General features: G+C 41.8%; 1 protein-coding gene across 1 annotated transcript; it reads left to right on the forward strand.

The window, feature by feature from the left end:
• The first annotated feature begins 172 nt into the window (after positions 1-172).
• On the forward strand, positions 173-17,850 carry tecpr1 (tectonin beta-propeller repeat containing 1). The gene is given in 27 exon segments (XM_015394793.1): positions 173-272; positions 507-606; positions 4,722-4,954; positions 5,030-5,209; positions 5,323-5,445; positions 6,276-6,398; positions 7,134-7,308; positions 7,498-7,598; positions 7,677-7,778; positions 9,837-9,964; positions 10,055-10,641; positions 12,915-13,027; positions 13,105-13,260; positions 13,366-13,515; positions 13,617-13,774; positions 13,905-14,032; positions 14,170-14,260; positions 14,372-14,468; positions 14,765-14,844; positions 14,938-14,994; positions 15,070-15,244; positions 15,354-15,489; positions 15,597-15,689; positions 15,766-15,872; positions 16,106-16,225; positions 16,944-16,974; positions 16,977-17,850. Coding segments are annotated over 25 exon segments (3,474 nt in total). The 5' UTR covers positions 173-272; positions 507-606; positions 4,722-4,729; the 3' UTR covers positions 17,015-17,850.
• The last annotated feature ends 394 nt before the right edge of the window (positions 17,851-18,244 follow it).

The following is an 18,244-nucleotide window of genomic DNA, read 5'->3' on the forward strand; positions in this document are numbered from 1 at the left end:
TTTGAGCTTAAATAATTAATAAACCGCCGCTAAATAAATAATTTAAACAATCCCTCTGATCAGTAGCGGCAAAGGGGAAAAATACCGACCGATTTGGACCAATCAGAGGCAGGGATCCCTCACTCCTGCTGCGTTCTATCCAATCACAGCAGCGCTTCCTCCATTTCCTGTTGTGGGCTCGGAGTTGGACAGGACGGGACAATTCTCTGGTCCGCAATATTAAATAAATGCTGCTCTGTGGGTGAACGCAGACGACGCCAGATTTTTTATTGGTATGTTTTATTCATTTATTTATTTTTGCGCCAAAGGTGGGTCATCCATGAGCATACGTGAGTAAAAGCTTAGTGCTTTTAGGTCTATCCCTGCAGGTTAGGCCATCTGTCTGCAGCCACTGAAGATGTGAACTGCTTATAACCTTCTTTGCAGCATTTCTATCCTGACTGTACATCTTAGCGTGACACCTCTCTGCTTGGTGCTGTTAGACATTACTACTGAATGTGTTGTAGGATGGGTGACAGAGATGGCAGCATCTGCTGTCGCACCTGATGACATGACGCTGTTGGTATTTCCCATGACAACCGCCTGTCGGATCTAGTGAATATACAGGTAGGCTTCTTTTTGACATCCCAGACTCTACTCTATATCCCTGCTACTGTAATGTACATATGTCTAAATTCAATTTAGACAAATGCAGTGCTGCTACAATATTAACTATATTGATACTTTCAGATAAAGTTTAGTTGATGGCTTTAATAAAGTATGTGTTTACCTTTTTTTCTTTTTTTTTTAAATAGATAAATAAAGGTGCAATTGAACGCATAAGGCCAGCTTTGCTGTGCTGATTGTTACTGCCGTAGCGGATTAGTGTCAGTAGTCAAGCAACTGTCAAGAGCGCCAGTCAAAATAAAGGCATAACTTCCGGTCATGAGTTTCAAAATAAAACAAAATGGTTTTGTCTATTCACTTGGCTGAAAAACAAAATAATAATAACAATTATTATTATCATTATTATTATTTTTGTTGTTAATTTTTATTATTATTATCATCATTTAGTTACACACAGAGGAAATAGTTTAGACATTTTATTAATTGTTCAGGGTGGCGCAGTGGGTAGCACTGCTGCCTTGCAGCAAGAAGGTTCTGGGTTTGATTCCCGGCCAGGGTCTTTCTGCATGGAGTTTGCATGTTCTCCCTGAGCATGTGTAGGTTCTCTCCAGGTACTCCAGCTTCCTCCCACAGTCCAAAAACATGACTGTTAGGTTAATTGGCTTCTCTAAATTCTCCTTAGGTGTGAGTGTGTGCATGAATGGTTGTTTGTCCTGTTTTTCTCTGTGTTGCCCTTCAATGGACTGGCGACCTGTCCAGGGTGTACCCCGCCTCTCACCCATAGACAGCTGGAGATGGTACCAGCAATCTCACAACCCTGCTTGGGATAACCATGATGGAAAATGGATGGATGGATTTTCCGTCAATCATTTACAAGATCTTTTTAAAATGCTAGTTTTTCCCCAAGAAAGCTTCAATGTACTTAAAATAAAAGCCTGTCCTAAAGCTTGCTCTTTTTTCAAACACAGTGCTTTTAAAAGGCACTTATAGCATTGAAAGTTTTTCATTTGTTTGTTCTTGTTTTTTTATATTTTTACATTTTGCCCATTGTAACCAACAGTTGTAATGTTTTTCCTGTAACTTTTTAGCCTTACCAACACTTCAGATTTAGACAACTTTGATTGTCATTTTGTAACCACAGAGTGTATACAAAACTAAATGTTGTTTTGCTAAGCGTTCATGACATTTCCATTTCTTAAAATGAAGCAGTGATCAAATGTAAACAGTGTGGGAGAAAAAAAACATGGTGCAAAAAACACATTGAAATGGAACTTCAGAGCATTAAATATATATAACGCAAATATGCAGTGTTTTGGGGACACGCAGCACTGAGATGAAATGTCTTTTATGGAGGGAAGAGGAGCCCCGATGATCTTCCCTGCTGTTCTCACCACTCTCCTCACGTTCTTCCAGTCTGCAGTGTTGCAGTCTCCACACCACACAGCTGGTCAGAACACTCTCTATGGTGCTTCTGTAGGAGGTTGTGAGGATGGCTGGGGGCAGGTGGGCTGTCTCATGGCTTTTGTTCCCTTTTTTTTAATAGGATGATAGTGTTGATAGCTGAGCTGAAGTCCAGGAACAGCATCCGCACGTTGATGTTCTTCTCCTCTAGGTGTGCCAGGCACAGGTGAAGAGCAGCAGACATGGCATCCTCAGTGGAGAGGTAGCAAGGATGTGTTCTTTAACCAGCCTTCTGAAGCAGTTCATCATGATAGGAGTCAGTGCAACAGGCCGGTAGTCATTGAGTAAGGTGAGCTGAGGCCCCTTTGGGACCGGAATGATGGCGGCAGATTTAAAGCATGTCCAGCGAGGTGTTAAAAATGTCACCAGCCAGCTGACCTGTACACTTCTTGTACACCCGCCCAGGTATGTTATCAGGGCCTGGGGCCTTTCTTGGGTTGACTCTCCTCAGAGTTTACCTCACTTTAGCTTTGTCATGGTTGAGTGCTTCCTCTCTGGAGTTGAACCGCATTCACTGCTGGAGTGCTGTCTAGTGCCTCAAACCTTCCAAAGAAGTTGTTTAGTTTATTTAAGAAGTCATTTGCTACATCTACTGGAGGGGGGGAGATGTACACTGTATGCCTTGGCACATCCTCCTGGTGTCGCTGGCATCATGGAGAGATCCTGGATCTTCTGGCTGTGGGTCTGCTTTGCTGATTTGATGGCCTATTCAAATTGGCATGTGCTGTCCTCGGTGCCTCTTTATCACCAGACTTGAAAGCTGAGTTCTGTGTTTTTAGCGATTTCTGAACCTCCCCATTCAGCCAGGGTCATTGGTTTGCCCAGGTGGTGATGTTTTTTTTATATGCTGACATCTACAATGCATTTGTTGATGTAGGCTGATAGAGTCATGAGATACTCATCTATAATTATTTTGTCGTCATAGGTTGCTGCAACTTTGAACATGTTCCAGTCAGAGCATTCAAAACAATCCTGAAGTTTCCCCATGGCCCCCTCAGACCACACTCTGACTTCTTTAACTGTTGGTTTAGCCCTGATTAGCTGAGGACTGTATGCAGGAATTAGCATGACAGAAAAGTGATCTTTAGACTTAGACTTAGACAGACTTTATTTGATGACCCGAGGTGGGGGCGAGGAGCTGCTCTGAATGCACTTCCAGGTGGAAGCACAATTATGCAATGTTTAATGCACTCTGAGCTGTCACATTAATTGTTGTTCACCTCCCATTAATCTGACTAATAAAATCCAGTGTCATTCAATCTCAGTATTGTTCGAGACTAATACAGCAGACTGGTTGGGTATGAAGGTGTGGAGAACAAAGATTAAAGCAGGTTTATTTAAAAAAACAAAACAAACAAAACAACAACCAGGCTTTAAGCAATACATCGCAGAACAACTGCCAACCTACTTAGACATTTAACCAAAACTAACAGCAGCTCAGATGGACAAACCCTTTTATTGGACAACAGCTTTAGAACTGACAAATCTGTCCTCTATGGAAGAACAGCTGGAAGGCAACTGTAAGAAGTCCCTTTTGCACACATAAATACACATGGTGGAAGGTTTATAAAAAAAAAAGAAAAAATCACGAAATGCAAGTTAATGTTTTTGTTTAGAAGTGTTCATGGGATGGGAAAAAAACTAAAGGCCTAGATAGATGGTTGGAGGCAGCAAGAATGTGGATAAATGGAAGATTGTTAACCTTTCAGCAGCAAAGCAAGGCTAACTATATAGCTGGAGCCTCAATGAAGTGGTTTCAAGGGAAGCATAAAGTATGCATGGATGAGACTTATGCAGCAAAGTCTGCAAGACCTAAACCCATTAAAGAATCTGTGGGCAAACATGGAAAATGTCAAAAGCCTTGTTTACTTTACAAAATCGTAGGAACAGGAGTTTTCATCTCTAAAGCTGAAAAAGACAGGAACAAAGTCAATTTTTTTTGTTTAAAGTTTTCAGTTTTTTCCACTGCAAGAAGGCCTTTATATCTGTGTCAGCATTTTGTGATGTTCTTAAACAAACATAAAGATGCTTCCAGAACATCAGTCTCAGAATAAAGTCAGCATTTCTTTTATCAATCTGCATAAGTTGGTGCAGAGCATGTAAAATAGTATTTTGCTGAACACATCAACCAAGTTCAGAGAACCTAGAGTCGCTCCATGGGTTGATGAAGGCAGGCTATTTTAAGAAAGGTAGTAAAAAGGTTTGCTGCTTTAATTCAGTATGTAACACTGTGGAAGCTAAATTATGCTACTGAACGTGCAATTTTCTACTTTTTGTTCTGGATGTATTTATATATTAAATTGAAAATGAAAGGATAGCACTTCTACAGTAAACAAGGTTTAAATTTATTAAAATGTAATGCAATTTCAGTAAACTATTGGTAGCTACTCTGTACTGCATATAAAACAAAGAGATAATACATTAATGTCAAGCACTCTTAAAAAAAAAGCAAGAGAAATTGCCACTGTATGTGAAATTTAAAGATCTTGCTCACATCATTTTTCCAGTTTTTGCGGACAAGTTTTAATTAAACAGTTCTAGGTGAGTGTGTACCTCACAGCCACCCCTTTTTGTCACCAAATCATCAAGCTTTAATTACGCAGCCCTATAATATGTAGCGGATAGAGATGAATTCTGTCCTCTGTCTCTGTTAGGAGTCACCATGCCTATAACACTGCTGTGGGCTGTGGATGTGTATGGCAGAGTGTACAGCCTCTCCACAGCCGGGCAGCGCTGGGTCCGCGCTGATGACATGCTGCTGGAGCTGAAGCGCGTCACTGCAAGCAAGGAGCGCTGCTGGGGCATCGGCTGTGATCACCACATCTATCTGAACATAATGCCCAGTGAGACTTCCATCCGCTACCGGGAGGAGACCTATGAGAACCAGGTCAGATAAAAACAAAACTCCGATTCTGAATAATGATCATTTTTACAATATTCCTTTGTTTGTTTTTATGGTCAGCGGTGGAACCCAGTGGATGGTTTCACTGACGTGCTGCTTCCCACCGACCGCTGGCCCTGGAGCGATGTCACAGGGATGAACCCGCAGCCGCTCAACAGCTTCCAGCTGCCGTCTCGAAGCTGGGAGTGGGAAGGCGACTGGTATGTGGATCAGAGCTGTGGAGAACCTGGTCAGACAGGGGTGAGAACTACATCAGGCCCTGCATCATCATTTCATTTTCTCACACCATTTATTCAGTTTCTTTCCTTTAAAGAATTTTCAGCACCAAGCACTTTATTCCTCTCATTCTGTAGGGCTGGGAGTATGCAGTCGACTTCCCAGCAAACTTCTCACCAGACAAGAAGTGGAACTCCTGTGTCCGTCGTAGACGATGGATCCGTTACAGAAGATACACAGCACAAGGAACTTGGGCAAAGGTTTGCCAAGCCCTACAGACTTTCTATTTCTGTATTGTACAACTCCCAAGAATTTTGGGTTAAATAATTTTTTTACAACCCCAAAACACAGTTAAGAATCTTTTTTACATTACAAATATCACTTAACCTGACTAAGCAGTTTCAAACCTAAAAGAGAATCTAAGATTCCCAAGCTTCGATCTTCCCTATTTTATTTAATAGACCCGCACATTGCAATGTAATTATGCAAAGAAAAATGGTTTACGGTTTTGATACCTTTGTGTTCATCTCCCACTTGAATCAGTACTCAGAAGAAGCACATTCTAGTGGAATTAAATCTGCGTCTTTTAGAAGGACTTTTTCATACTTTCAAATGTTTAAAAATTTAATTTTGGCCTAGTCTCCTGCTAATATAGTGAAAAGGTCCACAGCGTGTTTTGGACCGGTGTCCAGCTAAGAGTTCAACATTCACCCATATTTAGAGTCATTTGCAGCCTTGAAAGCCTTGTAACATTAAGATCTCCCAAATAGTGAATCTTTGCAGTTAATGACCTTTTGTTTTTTTCTCTGATTAAGGCTGTCAACTAACAATAAAATGCATAGATGTTTTTGTTGTAGGATGACAAAATGAAAAAGGCAAGTGAGATTATATGCCGATTGTAGCTATTATTGCCAGTACGTAAACATCATTATTGAAAACTTTAAAGCATCAGTTTCCAGAGTGTCACCATAGTACTTACCTAATGATAGATGATTCTTTTTGCTCTCTGTATACTTGGACAAAATCTCCAAGGTGATCCAAACTCAAAGTTATTGTGAGGTGTAAAACAGTAGCTGCTTTGTCTTTGCAGATCCCGCTGGATAATCCCAGGAAGCCCCCCCTGCCGCTCTGTGACATCAGCTGTGGTGGCTGGGAGATGAGCGACCAATCAGGGAGGTATCCATACCTCTGGGGTGTGACCCAGCAGGGGCAGGTTAGTCAGAAAGTCAGAACAAATCTTTGATCTTTCTGGTACAAACCGATACTTTCTCTCAAATTTAAGGGCAGCAATTGGGATTTCTATAAAGCGTATAATATACACATTGCATCCACATCACATCCTCCACGGGAAACCCATATCCACACTGGTAACTTTTTGTTATTTACAATGATTTGCAATATTTTCTCAGTTATCTCTGCCAAGGAGGTTATGTTCTCAACTGTGTTTGTTTTTATGTCTGTTATCTCTTTTCGAAATAACTAAAAAACAATTTTCAGTATAACAGTAAATGCTTGCTATACACAATTAATATACTGTAAAAGCTTCTCTAAATAAAAAAAATTCCGTGTATACAGGTATTAACTTGAGGTGGAGGTCAATATGTGAGCTACTCCATGGAGGGTTGCACTTTCTAAAGACTTTTCTGGTTTTTATATCAGCACATCCAGTTTTAAGTGAATTAAATCACTTTTATGAACATCTATGTCCACTAGATGGCAGCACAGCTTTATAAAATACAGCAAACAAAACTGAAAGGTTTTCTGACCCAGTTATTAAGATAGTTTAAGCGCTTAATGTATCGATTTAGTTTAATTAAAAACTTAATATTCTATAATGCAAGCCACATTTGTTTTTAGAGTTATAACCTGAGATTATACTGTTATGTGTGAATGCTGCTTTTTAAATGATGAATGGACATCATGTTCATCTAATCTTTTTGCTGTACAGGTTTGGTTCAGGGAGGGGATCCATCCCCGTGTGCCAGAGGGCACCAGCTGGGAGGAGGTGGAAGTACCCAAAGAGGTGGCACAGTTATCAGCCGGCCCCGGGGATCTACTGTGGGCTTTACTGTGGGATGGAAACCTGCTGGTTCGTACAGGCCTCAGTCTGGACAGCCCAACAGGTCAGCATCACTGTGCCACACTGTCCATCCCTAGTCCTTATCTTTCCCCCTGTGTTTCCACGTTACTGTCCTATCATCTTAGAAATATTAATTTCAGCTGTTACATGTATGAATTATGTAGCTTATTCTTTTAAATTTATGTTGACCCAGAACGTTTCAGATTATTACGGAGCATTTTTTTTTTTCCAGGTACCTCTTGGTTGGAGGTAGACTCACCCTCAAAGGAGGTGGAAGCTCTTCATGTGGCAGTTGGAGTCAGTGTTGTGTGGGTGGTAACAAAAGACTATAAGGTAAACCTGTGATTACATGAATGTTAGTAACTCACCTGTTTGCTACATGTCTGGACCTGATGGCCTGCGTGTGTCCAGGTGTGGTTCAGGCGCGGCGTAAACTCCCACAACCCCTGTGGGTCTGGCTGGATCAGTATCGGGGGGGAGATGATGATGGTGGATGTGGGACTCAATGATCAGGTCAGAGGTGATTTTTATGCAGTTGTCGCACTTGTCATATTATAACCTCAAACCTGAGGGTATGTCATTAGACTAGACTTAGATTTATTTGGTCATTTTGTATGTATACGAGTGTAAACAAAAAGAGTTTCGTTTAAAAAAGCTCTAGACAATTACTTTTTTTAAGTGCAACCTTGAAAACAGTAATAAATACATTTAAAAAAGTAATACAAACATATGACTGTATATTCATAGTTCTAACATTATTTTTTGTTATTTTTTATAAATAAAAATTAGAAGTTAATGTGAGAGACAAATGCAAAAACACCAATATATCTTTTTTTTTTTTTACAAATAAAAAATTATTTCCCTTTATTCTGTTATTAAATAAGATAACCACTGATTTATTCTCAGAGGAACAGACCAGAATTGGTTCATAAAGCTTAAAGTCAAGGCTAACACACATGCTTTACAGCTGAAGGACATCAACTTTATAAAAGAAGAAAGAGTTGGAGCTCACTGATCAGTCTTCCTCAAAAGCTTAAGCTGAGCAGGGGTCAGAGGGGTTCTGATTAAACCAAATATACCTTTATGATCTATATAAAAAAGATCTATTTGTGGCTAACGAGGCCCATGAGCTTGAATAAGCTATACCCTCAGTAAAACAGGGAGTTGGCAGTATCAGGCTGTGGGGATGCAGCTCTTTGCAGGGAAGGGTTGATGGGTTTTTTTCCCCCTAGCATTTTATTGTCATTACACTGTCACAAGTACAAGTACAGTACAGTTTACTCTCCGCATGTAACCCATCCCCTTGGGGAGCAGTGGGCTGCCATTTGCGCCCAGGGAACAGTGTGTCTTCACTCAGGGTGGCAGTCTGTGGGAGCCTCAGGATACTGAGCTCCGTGCCCTAACCACTAGGCCACCACTCCCCCAGCAGTGATGGGGACATGGATGGAGCTCAACGTTGAAAAAGTCTGCTAGAAAAGCTGCTTTAGTAGTGTGCCACATTTTCACCATCTTTTTTCAAACTCAGAGACCCTCTTTTGCAAAGAAGAATGGCAAAATTAATGCAAAACTCTATTTTTGGATGTAGATAGGAGAGTCAAATAACAGAAGACGTCTGTGGCTTCTAATTGCAGCGAAATATGGTTCTAAAGAATAAAAACACATGAGCCAAAATTAAGACTTCTATGAACATTTTGGAAACATTTTTCCTTTTTACTATCATTTATAATTATGACCCACTTTGTGTTTATCTGCCAAATTAAACCCTAACTGACTACATTGAGGTTTTTGATTAACATATGAAACCAAACTTTGTTGCAGCTCTTGTGTGTCTGTTCTTTATGGCTCCAGGGCTAGTATAGAGGATGAATCTGTCTATGAAATTATATACATATATAATGTAACCCTGTAGGTTTATTAAAACCTGTCCATTTCCAAACTGAACTGTGTTTTTAGCTGCTGTCTGCTGCCTGATCAATCTCGCCCTTTGCATGGATCTGGTTTCAGGACAGATCAGGAGCAGAAACTGTTCGCTCCATGTCTCACTGCTGAAGACTTTGCTTGCGCTGCAAACCCGTACCTCACACCTCCTCCTCCCAGCTCTGTCTGCCCTCCTCCTGCCTACCCTCATTCCAACCCCCTCTGTCCCCCGGCCTGTCAGCAGAGCTGTAACACGAGTACAGCCTCCCGCTCTGCCCAGTGTCCCCTCCAGCAGTTGCACCTCAGGGTCCAGCCTTAAATATCTCCCGACTGTATTCCCACTGGCCTTTCATATGGGAGACTCCCTAATTAGAAGCTGGCCAAGGCATCGTCATCATATCCCATATTTCATGTTCCAGGGTTGCAGTTATGGGAGCTGCTTTAGGAGCAAGAGTTACTGTATACAGCCTTATAAAGTAACAGCTGCTCTGATTGGTCTTTAAAGAACAAAATGTAGCTTTGATGGATCGCATATTTCGGGATTACTGGGGGTAAATTACATGAAAAGTTCAATAAATGCACAAAGCTACTTCCCCACCCTGGCTGTTCACCAATGTTCTTCCACATAGATTTCTCCTTGTCTCTGTCTGTTAGGTGTGGGCCGTTGGTGAGGATCGCGGGGTGTATTTTAGGATGGGTGTGACGCAGTCTGAGCCAAGTGGAAATGGCTGGATCCCTGTTTCAGCCCAGTGGGGGAGCAATAAAGACCTTATTCCACCCAGGTCTGTAGAGAAACATCAGCCAAGTCTTTAATAACTCCTACCTGACTTTAATCAACCACTTTATTACCATCTTTGTGCTTTTTTAATAAGGGATGAGTGTGAAATAAGTGGCCAGCTGACTGAGGCCTCACAAGGCTCTGCCCTAAGTGGAACAGATTCAGACTCGGAGTTGGGTCCTACTAATTCAGAGCACAGTGCTACTCCTATACTGGAGGCAGCAGCTCCCTCTATTGTTCCTTTGGGGGGAACCGAGTCATCTGCTCCTCCTCAGGAGCTGAAAGAAGCCTCCTCGAACCCTCAACAAGATGCTCCGAAAGCCTTCATCCCAGCCAGCGACAGCTTCATCAACAGCTTGGTCTCTGACCGAGACAGAACATCCACTATGCAGCCATCCATCACAGAGATGTTGCAGGAAGAGAGTGTGGAACAGCCGCCAGCTCCGCTCCTCCCCACCCTTCCAACCAGAGGGCACGATGTCCCCTTTATGAACGTGGATCTAGAAGGGGCAGAAGCAGCTCGGGGTGCACAGACAGCAGGGCGTCTGCTGAACGATGTCCTTGGAAGTCTGGAGAACTCGCAGGGCATCGGGGAGGAGGACGGACCAGTGTGGACATGGGTTTCTGGTGGAGGATGTGATGTGGATGCAAGTTCACACATCAGCTGGCTCAGTCCTACAGGTATATGGACAGCCAGTGTCTGAAGCTGTGTAACGGAGGGGTGCTAACGGAAATAATTTTTGTCTGATTTGATGAAATTTTCACAAATAAGCAAAACAGGAAATATACACACATTCAAACATCCCCCCAAATTAAAATGCTTTAGAAAACATTCTAATTTTTCCAGAACTTTAAACCTCACAATGGGATTTTATTAACCTGACAACAGCCAGATGCATGTCTGGTTAGGATTTTATGCCATAGAAAGTGAAACAACTGAAGGATAAATTAAAAAAGGAACATTTTCAGCTCTTCAACTTTCATTTTAATGCCTCTATATACATTCCAAATCAACCAAAAACTTAGTAAAACCTTGTTTTAAGTGAAATATAGTGAGGAAAAGTAATAACACTGTGCTATTTTGCAAGTTCTCCCACCCAAATCATGGAGGAGTCTGAAATTGTCATTGTATGCATCTCCACTGTGAGACAATCTAAAAAAAAAATCCAGAAATCACAATGTATGATGAATAGTTCCGTAACTATTTATTTGTATGATATAGCTGCAAATAAGTATTTGAACACCTGAGGAAATCAATGTAAATATTTGCAATTACAGAGGTAAAATATTTCCTTTAATCTTTCGCCAGGTTTGCACTCACTGCAGGAGGGATTTTGGCCCACTCTTCCACACAGATCTTCTCTAGATCAGTCAGGTTTCTGGGCTGCCGCTGAGAAACATGGAGTTTGAGCTCCCTCCAAAGATTTTCTAGTAGGTTTAGGTCTGGAGACTGGCTAGGCCACACCAGAACCATGATATTCTCCTTTCAGAGCCAGAGCCAGGTAATTGTCATGTTGGAAGATCCAGCCTCAACCCATCTCTAATGCTCTAACTGAGGGAAGGAGGTTGTTCCCCAAAATCTCACAATACATGGCCCCGGTCATCTTCTCCTTAATACAGTGCAGTCACCCTGTCCCATGTGCAGAAAAACACCCCAAAGGGTGATGCTACCACCTCCATGCTTCACAGTAGGGGTGGTGTTCTTGGGATGGTACTCATCATTCTTCTTCCTTCAAACATGTTTAGTGGAATTATGACCAAAAAGTTCTATTTTAATCTCATCTGACCACATTACTTTCTCCCATGACTCCTCTGGATCATCTAAATGGTCAATGACAAACTTAAGAAGGGCCTTGACATGTGCTGGTTTAAGCAGGGGAACCTTCTGTGCTATGCATGATTTCAAACCATGACTTCTTAGTGTACTAGTAACCTTGGAAACGGTGGTCCGAGCTTTTTTCAGGTCATTGACCAGCTCCTCGCGTGTAGTTCTGGGCTGATTTCTCACCTTTCTTAGGATCATAGAGACCCCAGCAGTGAGATCTTGCATGGAGTCCCAGTCCGAGGGAGATTGACTGTCATGTTTAGCCTCTCCCATTTTCTGATAATTGCTCCAACAGGGGACCTTTTTTTCAGAAAGCTGCTTGGCAATTTCCCTGTAGCCCTTTACAGCCTTGTGGAGGTGTAAGATTTTGTCTCTAGTGTCTATGGACAGCTGTTTGGTATTGACCATGTTAGTAGTTGGATTCTTACTGGTTGTATTGGGGGGGGTTAGGTGTCTTTATGCAGCTAAATATCTAATCTAGGATAATAAATGGAGCGAAGATGGACATGTTGAAGGCAGGCAGACTAACAGGTCATTGAGGGTCAGAATTCTAGCTGATAGGTGTTCAAATACTTATTTGCAGCTGTATAAATAGTTAAAAAAATCATATATTGTGATTACAGGATTTATTTTTAGATTATATCTCTCACAGTGGACATGCCCCTATGATGACAATTTCAGACAATTTCATGGTTTCTAAGTGGGAGAACTTGCAAAAGAGCAGGGTGTTCAAATACTTATTTTCCTTACTGTAAAAAGAAAAAAAATGAAACCATATTTTTGTTGTTCAAATACAACAATAACAAAAACAGTTTGTTTGCAGAACATGTTGTTTCGTTCTTGACTGAAGATTTATAGGCCAGAGCTTAGAGACTTAAAAAAACACACACACTGATCTGAAATTGGAATAGACAGTAAAAGATGATAGAAAACATAGTCGGTGATATAAAAAGATATTTGAAAGACCTTCGAATTGTTTGAAAAACTAGAGATTGAGACCGGTTTTGAAGTTTTATAGGAACGCCTGCCTGTCTGGATGGAAAAGAGAAAAAAATAGGAGATGACTAAACAGTAGTATTGTTAAAGGCAGCTTTATTTGAGTCTTCATACCTTTATGTTTGTGTGCCAGGTCCTCTCTCCAGTTCCCTGTCTCTGACTCCGGTCCAATCAGCAGCCTGGAGCGAGCAGCCCCAGCAACAGGAACATCAAGAGATCACCAGGAAACCTTTGGAGAGGAGCAATGTTAGTAAAATCAAGCCTGTCCTCAATTCTACCCGACGGTGAAAAGCATCTAATTTTTTGTCCCCTTTCCTGACCAGTCTGTGTGGGTGCGTAAAGGTGCGTTGCGCTGGTGGAGAGACTGGAAGCCGCAGCGCTGGGTGGATGTAGGCGTTGCTCTTGAGCAATCCACCAGGTTGGATGGGAGGAAGGACAGCATCTTCTTTGTCTATTACACTCAATATGATGAGAAAAAGGTTGGTTTGCATGTCCTGAATTTGGATATTTGGAAAAGCAGCAAAAAAAAAAAAAAGACAAGAAGTACTAAATATGTAAATACTGACAAATTGTTGCGTGTTTAGCACCTTCAGGTGTTCATAAATGAAGTGACGGCGCTGGTACCGGTTCTGCAGGATTGCCACTACACTTTTGCAGTTTACACAGCTGAAAGAACCAAACAAAGATGGCCGCTGGTCTTGGCAGCACCATCAGAGAAGGAAATGAATGACTGGGTAAGATATTTGTCTTTATTCATGAATTGGTGTAGAAAATGGGATGTTTTCGCTAATGCAACGTATCTCTGGTCTACCACCTTTCTTTTATGGAACAACAGCTTGAACTGTTGTCAGAGTGTTGCTGCAAGTGCAGAGGTATTGCTGGGGCTCCATCCACGCAGGCGCTGTGGTCCATCACCTCCAAGGGAGACATCATGGTGCATGAGCCGTCCCTGTCCCTGGAGGCTTCGGCTCACGCTATGGCCTGCGACCTAATGTGAGCCTGATAACAAAGACGGAATTTTAATGCTCTTGCTTTGCCTCCTGAATTGTATTTTAATTTTTTGTATCTTGTATGCTAACTCCTGTGGCTAACACTGGGTGCTTCCACCTGTACACTGCTGCAGGTTTTGGCGGCAGATCCCGGGCCACTTGCGCTGCATAGAGTCGAACAGTCTGGGGCTGGTGTGGGGCATCGGGTGGGATGGCACTGCTTGGGTCTACAGCGGGAGCTTTGGACAGGAGTCCAGTCAGGGTAACACATGTCCTGCATGCAGAATGGGCTTCTTCTGTCCCCTTAATGGGGATTGCTGTAGCGTGGTGTGGTTCCAGCTTCAGTGGACGTAATAAGACTAAAGCATCCTTAACATGTCATCTGGGTTTTTGTTTTAGTCAACCATGAGATGAACTTGCAGACTGATGTCAGGAGTATACATGTGTATGAGAATCAGCGTTGGAACCCAATGACTGGTTATACTGACAAGTAGGCCTCCCACATTTTACACACAATTATGGTTATTTACCTGTTAGATTACACACCAATGGATTTCAAAGAACACGAAGAAATATTGTGGAATCTTTTGTGATCCAACAGAGGACTTCCTACCGATCGCCCCATGTGGAGTGATGAGACCGGGCTGATGGAGTGCACCAAAGGCAATACGCACCCCCCCTCCCCTCAGTGGTCCTGGGTAAGAAGTCTCCTGAAATAAGGGTCCCTTTCTGGGAAAGGCTTAAGAGCTTTGGGATTTGATAAAGTATTTTCCATATCAGGACAGGTATGGAAGAAAAATAGAAAAATCACAGTATTTCAATCCATTCATCCAAAGTCTTTTTTTTAGGTTTCACACTTCAATTCTGAGTACTGTAGAAATATGTCATAAATTCCCACTGAATATTTGTTTGGATTCTTGCATTGGAAAATTTGCCATAGACCCATGTAGTGAATGAATGCTTTTTGTGTCCTGTTGTGAACTGCTTTTTTTAGGTGTCAGAGTGGGCTGTGGATTTTAGTGTTCCTGGAGGAACAGACAAAGAAGGCTGGCAGTACGCTGCAGACTTTCCAACGTATGAAGAATCTGCTTCTTCAAATGTTTTTTTTTGTGTGTGTTTAATGAAAAAGTTATCAACCCATTTGTCTGATTTATTTCTTCCCTACAGGACATTTCATGGCCACAAAACAATGAAAGACTTTGTGAGGCGCCGAAGATGGACGAGGTAAACTCACCTCCCCTCCTCCAGCTTGTAGCCCTGTTTCCACTAAAGCATTAACAGAGACCTGTTCTAATACAGGAGGTGCAAAATAACAGTGAGGGGTCCATGGAAGATGGTGCCACCGATCCATCTAAGCGACATTTCTCTGATGCCGTGTCTGGCCCAGAGCAAAATGGAGCATGTCCCTGTGTGGGCCCTCAATGACAAGGGAGATGTCCTGTGTCGCCTGGGAGTGAGCCCCCAGAACCCTGCGGTGAGAAATCTGTATTTTTAGACCATGCCCCGCAAAAAATATCCTCTATAAAGAATAGATTGTGGGTCAAAAATCTTGGGCACCATTTGAAAGTATTTGTATCCCACAGGGTAGCTCCTGGCTCCATGTTGGCACAGATCAGCCCTTTAAGTCCATCTCCATCGGAGGAGCTAATCAGGTGTGGGCCATCACTAGGGATGGGGCTGTGTTCTACAGAGGATCTGTGTCTCCACAAAACCCTGCAGGTCAGCATTTGGAAGTTAGCCTGTTAGTTAAGATGAAACCACATTAAAAGAAACAGAATGACGATTTATTTAAATCATCTATTTCAGAAGCTTTTATTTCTCTGTAGGGGAATGCTGGTACCACATACCCTCTCCTCCCAGGCAGAACCTCAGACAGCTCTCAGTTGGCCGCACATCTGTCTTTGCTGTAGATGAAAGCAGTGAGTTTCATTAAGTTTTCTTTCCTTTGTGTCCTTAAAGTAAAAATCAAATGTAATTGAACCTGATTTCTTTCAGGTAATCTGTGGTACAGACAGGGCCTCACGCCCAGCTATCCTCAGGGCTCTGCATGGGAGCTCATCTCCAACAACGTCAGCAAGGTGTCTGTAGGGCCCCTGGACCAGGTAGGTGTTAGTACCTAGTTTGGCCAAAAAACTGATAGTGAAAACGTCCTGAAGATCATTATTTACATTTTAATTATAATGCCAGTTTGCATCCTGTTTTGCACATGCTCAAACTGAGATAAACAGTTTCTGCTACATTTTAAATATTTAGAATATATATTACCTACAGGATGTCAACAACAGCTTAATCCTGGTCCAACGGCAACAGTTTGATATTTCACTTTTTCTTTTAGGTTTGGATCATTGCAGACAGAGTTCCAGGATTTCCTACTGAACCCCCCGGGGCCGTCTGCCACAGGATGGGTGTTGGACCAATGCAGCCCAAGGGCCTTTCCTGGGACTATGGGATAGGAGTGAGTTGAGCTTTTTTTTTTTTTTTTTTTTTACCCTCATATTTGAAATCAAACTTTTATTTTTTACTTTCTTGTAAAAGTATTTCACATGTTTTTCTTGTCACCATTCTAAATAATTTGTACTAAACAGATTTATTCTAAGGGATATAACAACACACAATATGTCATAATCTATTCTATAGCTTTTACTTGGATACCCCAAAATAAAGTAGTATATCAACAGGACTGCTGGTCTGGATCTTTAGAAACATTTATGGAAGAGAGACAAGAAAGAAGCAAAAATACATTCTTTTTGTAGTTTTCCAAATGCCAATTCGTTAAAAGAAAAGCCCTCTGGTTGAATCAGTTTCTAAACCTTGTTGATCCGTGTGTAAAGTGCTGTGTTTGGATAAAAAATATAACAATGAATAGACTATCCCCATGGTGAATCATGGTGGTGGCAGCATCATGCTGGACAGATGGAGGGACAGCTAGAGTTGGTGAAAATATGGAGGGAAACCTGTTAGAAGCTGCAACAAACTGTAGATACAGCAGGGGAGAGAGGGGATTGAGGTAGTTATTTGTAAAAGATTAATACCATTTACCTTGTTAAAGTTGGTCTGTCAATAAGGAACTCAATAAAAACATTGACATCTGCTGTTGTCAAGAAGTATGCAAACAAGAAAGAAATTAAGATTGGTAGAATGGTTCGTAAAATAATCCAGTCTTTGTCTTCCAGGGAGGATGGGAGCACATCAGTGTGAGAGGAAACTCAGCAGAGCCCCTTCGGGTCCCTCACCTTCCTCCTAGCGGCCCCCCGCGCAGCCCGGCCCTCCAACGCCCTGCGACCCAAGTGAACGGGAGTGCTGTGTGTGTGTAGCGTTCCCACTGTCCCTCCTAAGAGCCCCTAGCCCCCTTTGTGCCTGGAGATGCAGTCGTTTCCTCGGACCTATATGGCATTCCTTTTACGTAAAGGGGAAGCACAACCGTAAAAACTGACTATTTTAACAAAGTATTTTGACTGGATTTGATCGATGGATGAATGTTACAGCAGGGCTGTTTTGCACAGATAGAAAACATCTCAGTATTCAGTGAGGATAGAGGAGAGAAAGCAAAAAACTAAGACAAAGTATGGCTTTCCTAATGTCCTATAATACTTTTTTCACTTTCAAAACAAAAGTAAATGCATGTTTGACCTTTGATCATGTTTTGACCACTGCAGTGAAGAAAAAGCTTGTATGGGTATTTACATCTTGCTGGGGGAAAAGAGGGAAAGATTTTAATTAAGGGCTATGCTTTGGTATCTCTGTGAACAGTGTCATTTAAATGGACTGGGTTTTAGTTCTTCTCATTTTTGTTGATTCACTTAAAGTCATTCCAAATACACTGTTAAAATGGGTTTCTTTCTGTCCTGCCCTTTGCTGTTGCAGTGTTACGACTTGCTTACAGAGCTTTTTTACTAGAGTGAAACATCTTTGTCTTTTCCACCCGGGGACACCTCAGTCCTTTTTGCAATAAATAAATGTTTCTGTTCATGCACTCCACCCCCCCTGCAGAGACGGTTGACACCACAGCAGGTGTTGGCATCATAACATGACCAGATGTGTTATAAAGAGTATTGAAATGTGAAATAAAGACAAAGTACTGTTCCATTATCCAATGTGCCTCACAGTGACAAAACAGCTGGATTTGTGCGGTTTTCCTGATTTTATGCTGATAATTTTGTTTGTTTCTTCCATGTTGCATTTTTTAACGTAATATATAAGTTAAATTAGGAGGATTGGGAATATCAGAACATAAAAATCTGATGCAATTCTTGTCAGGTATAGTGAAGGATCTTTTTCCGGGTGGATCATCAAAATAAGTGGTCCTCTTAAATATCAATCATTGTGGTGATATGTTGACGTAAGGACATCCTACGTGCTCGTCCCCATTTTCACTTAATCCAAAATTCGCATAAATCCTCCTCTATACCTTTAAGTTAGACAAGATAAGCTGTAAACTCACCAGGTAAATCCAGTCAAACATCACCTACACGTG

The sequence above is a fragment of the Cyprinodon variegatus genome, unplaced genomic scaffold (assembly GCF_000732505.1).
Source record: "Cyprinodon variegatus isolate N-32 unplaced genomic scaffold, C_variegatus-1.0 Scaffold709, whole genome shotgun sequence".
NCBI classification, from domain to species: Eukaryota; Metazoa; Chordata; class Actinopteri; order Cyprinodontiformes; family Cyprinodontidae; genus Cyprinodon; species Cyprinodon variegatus.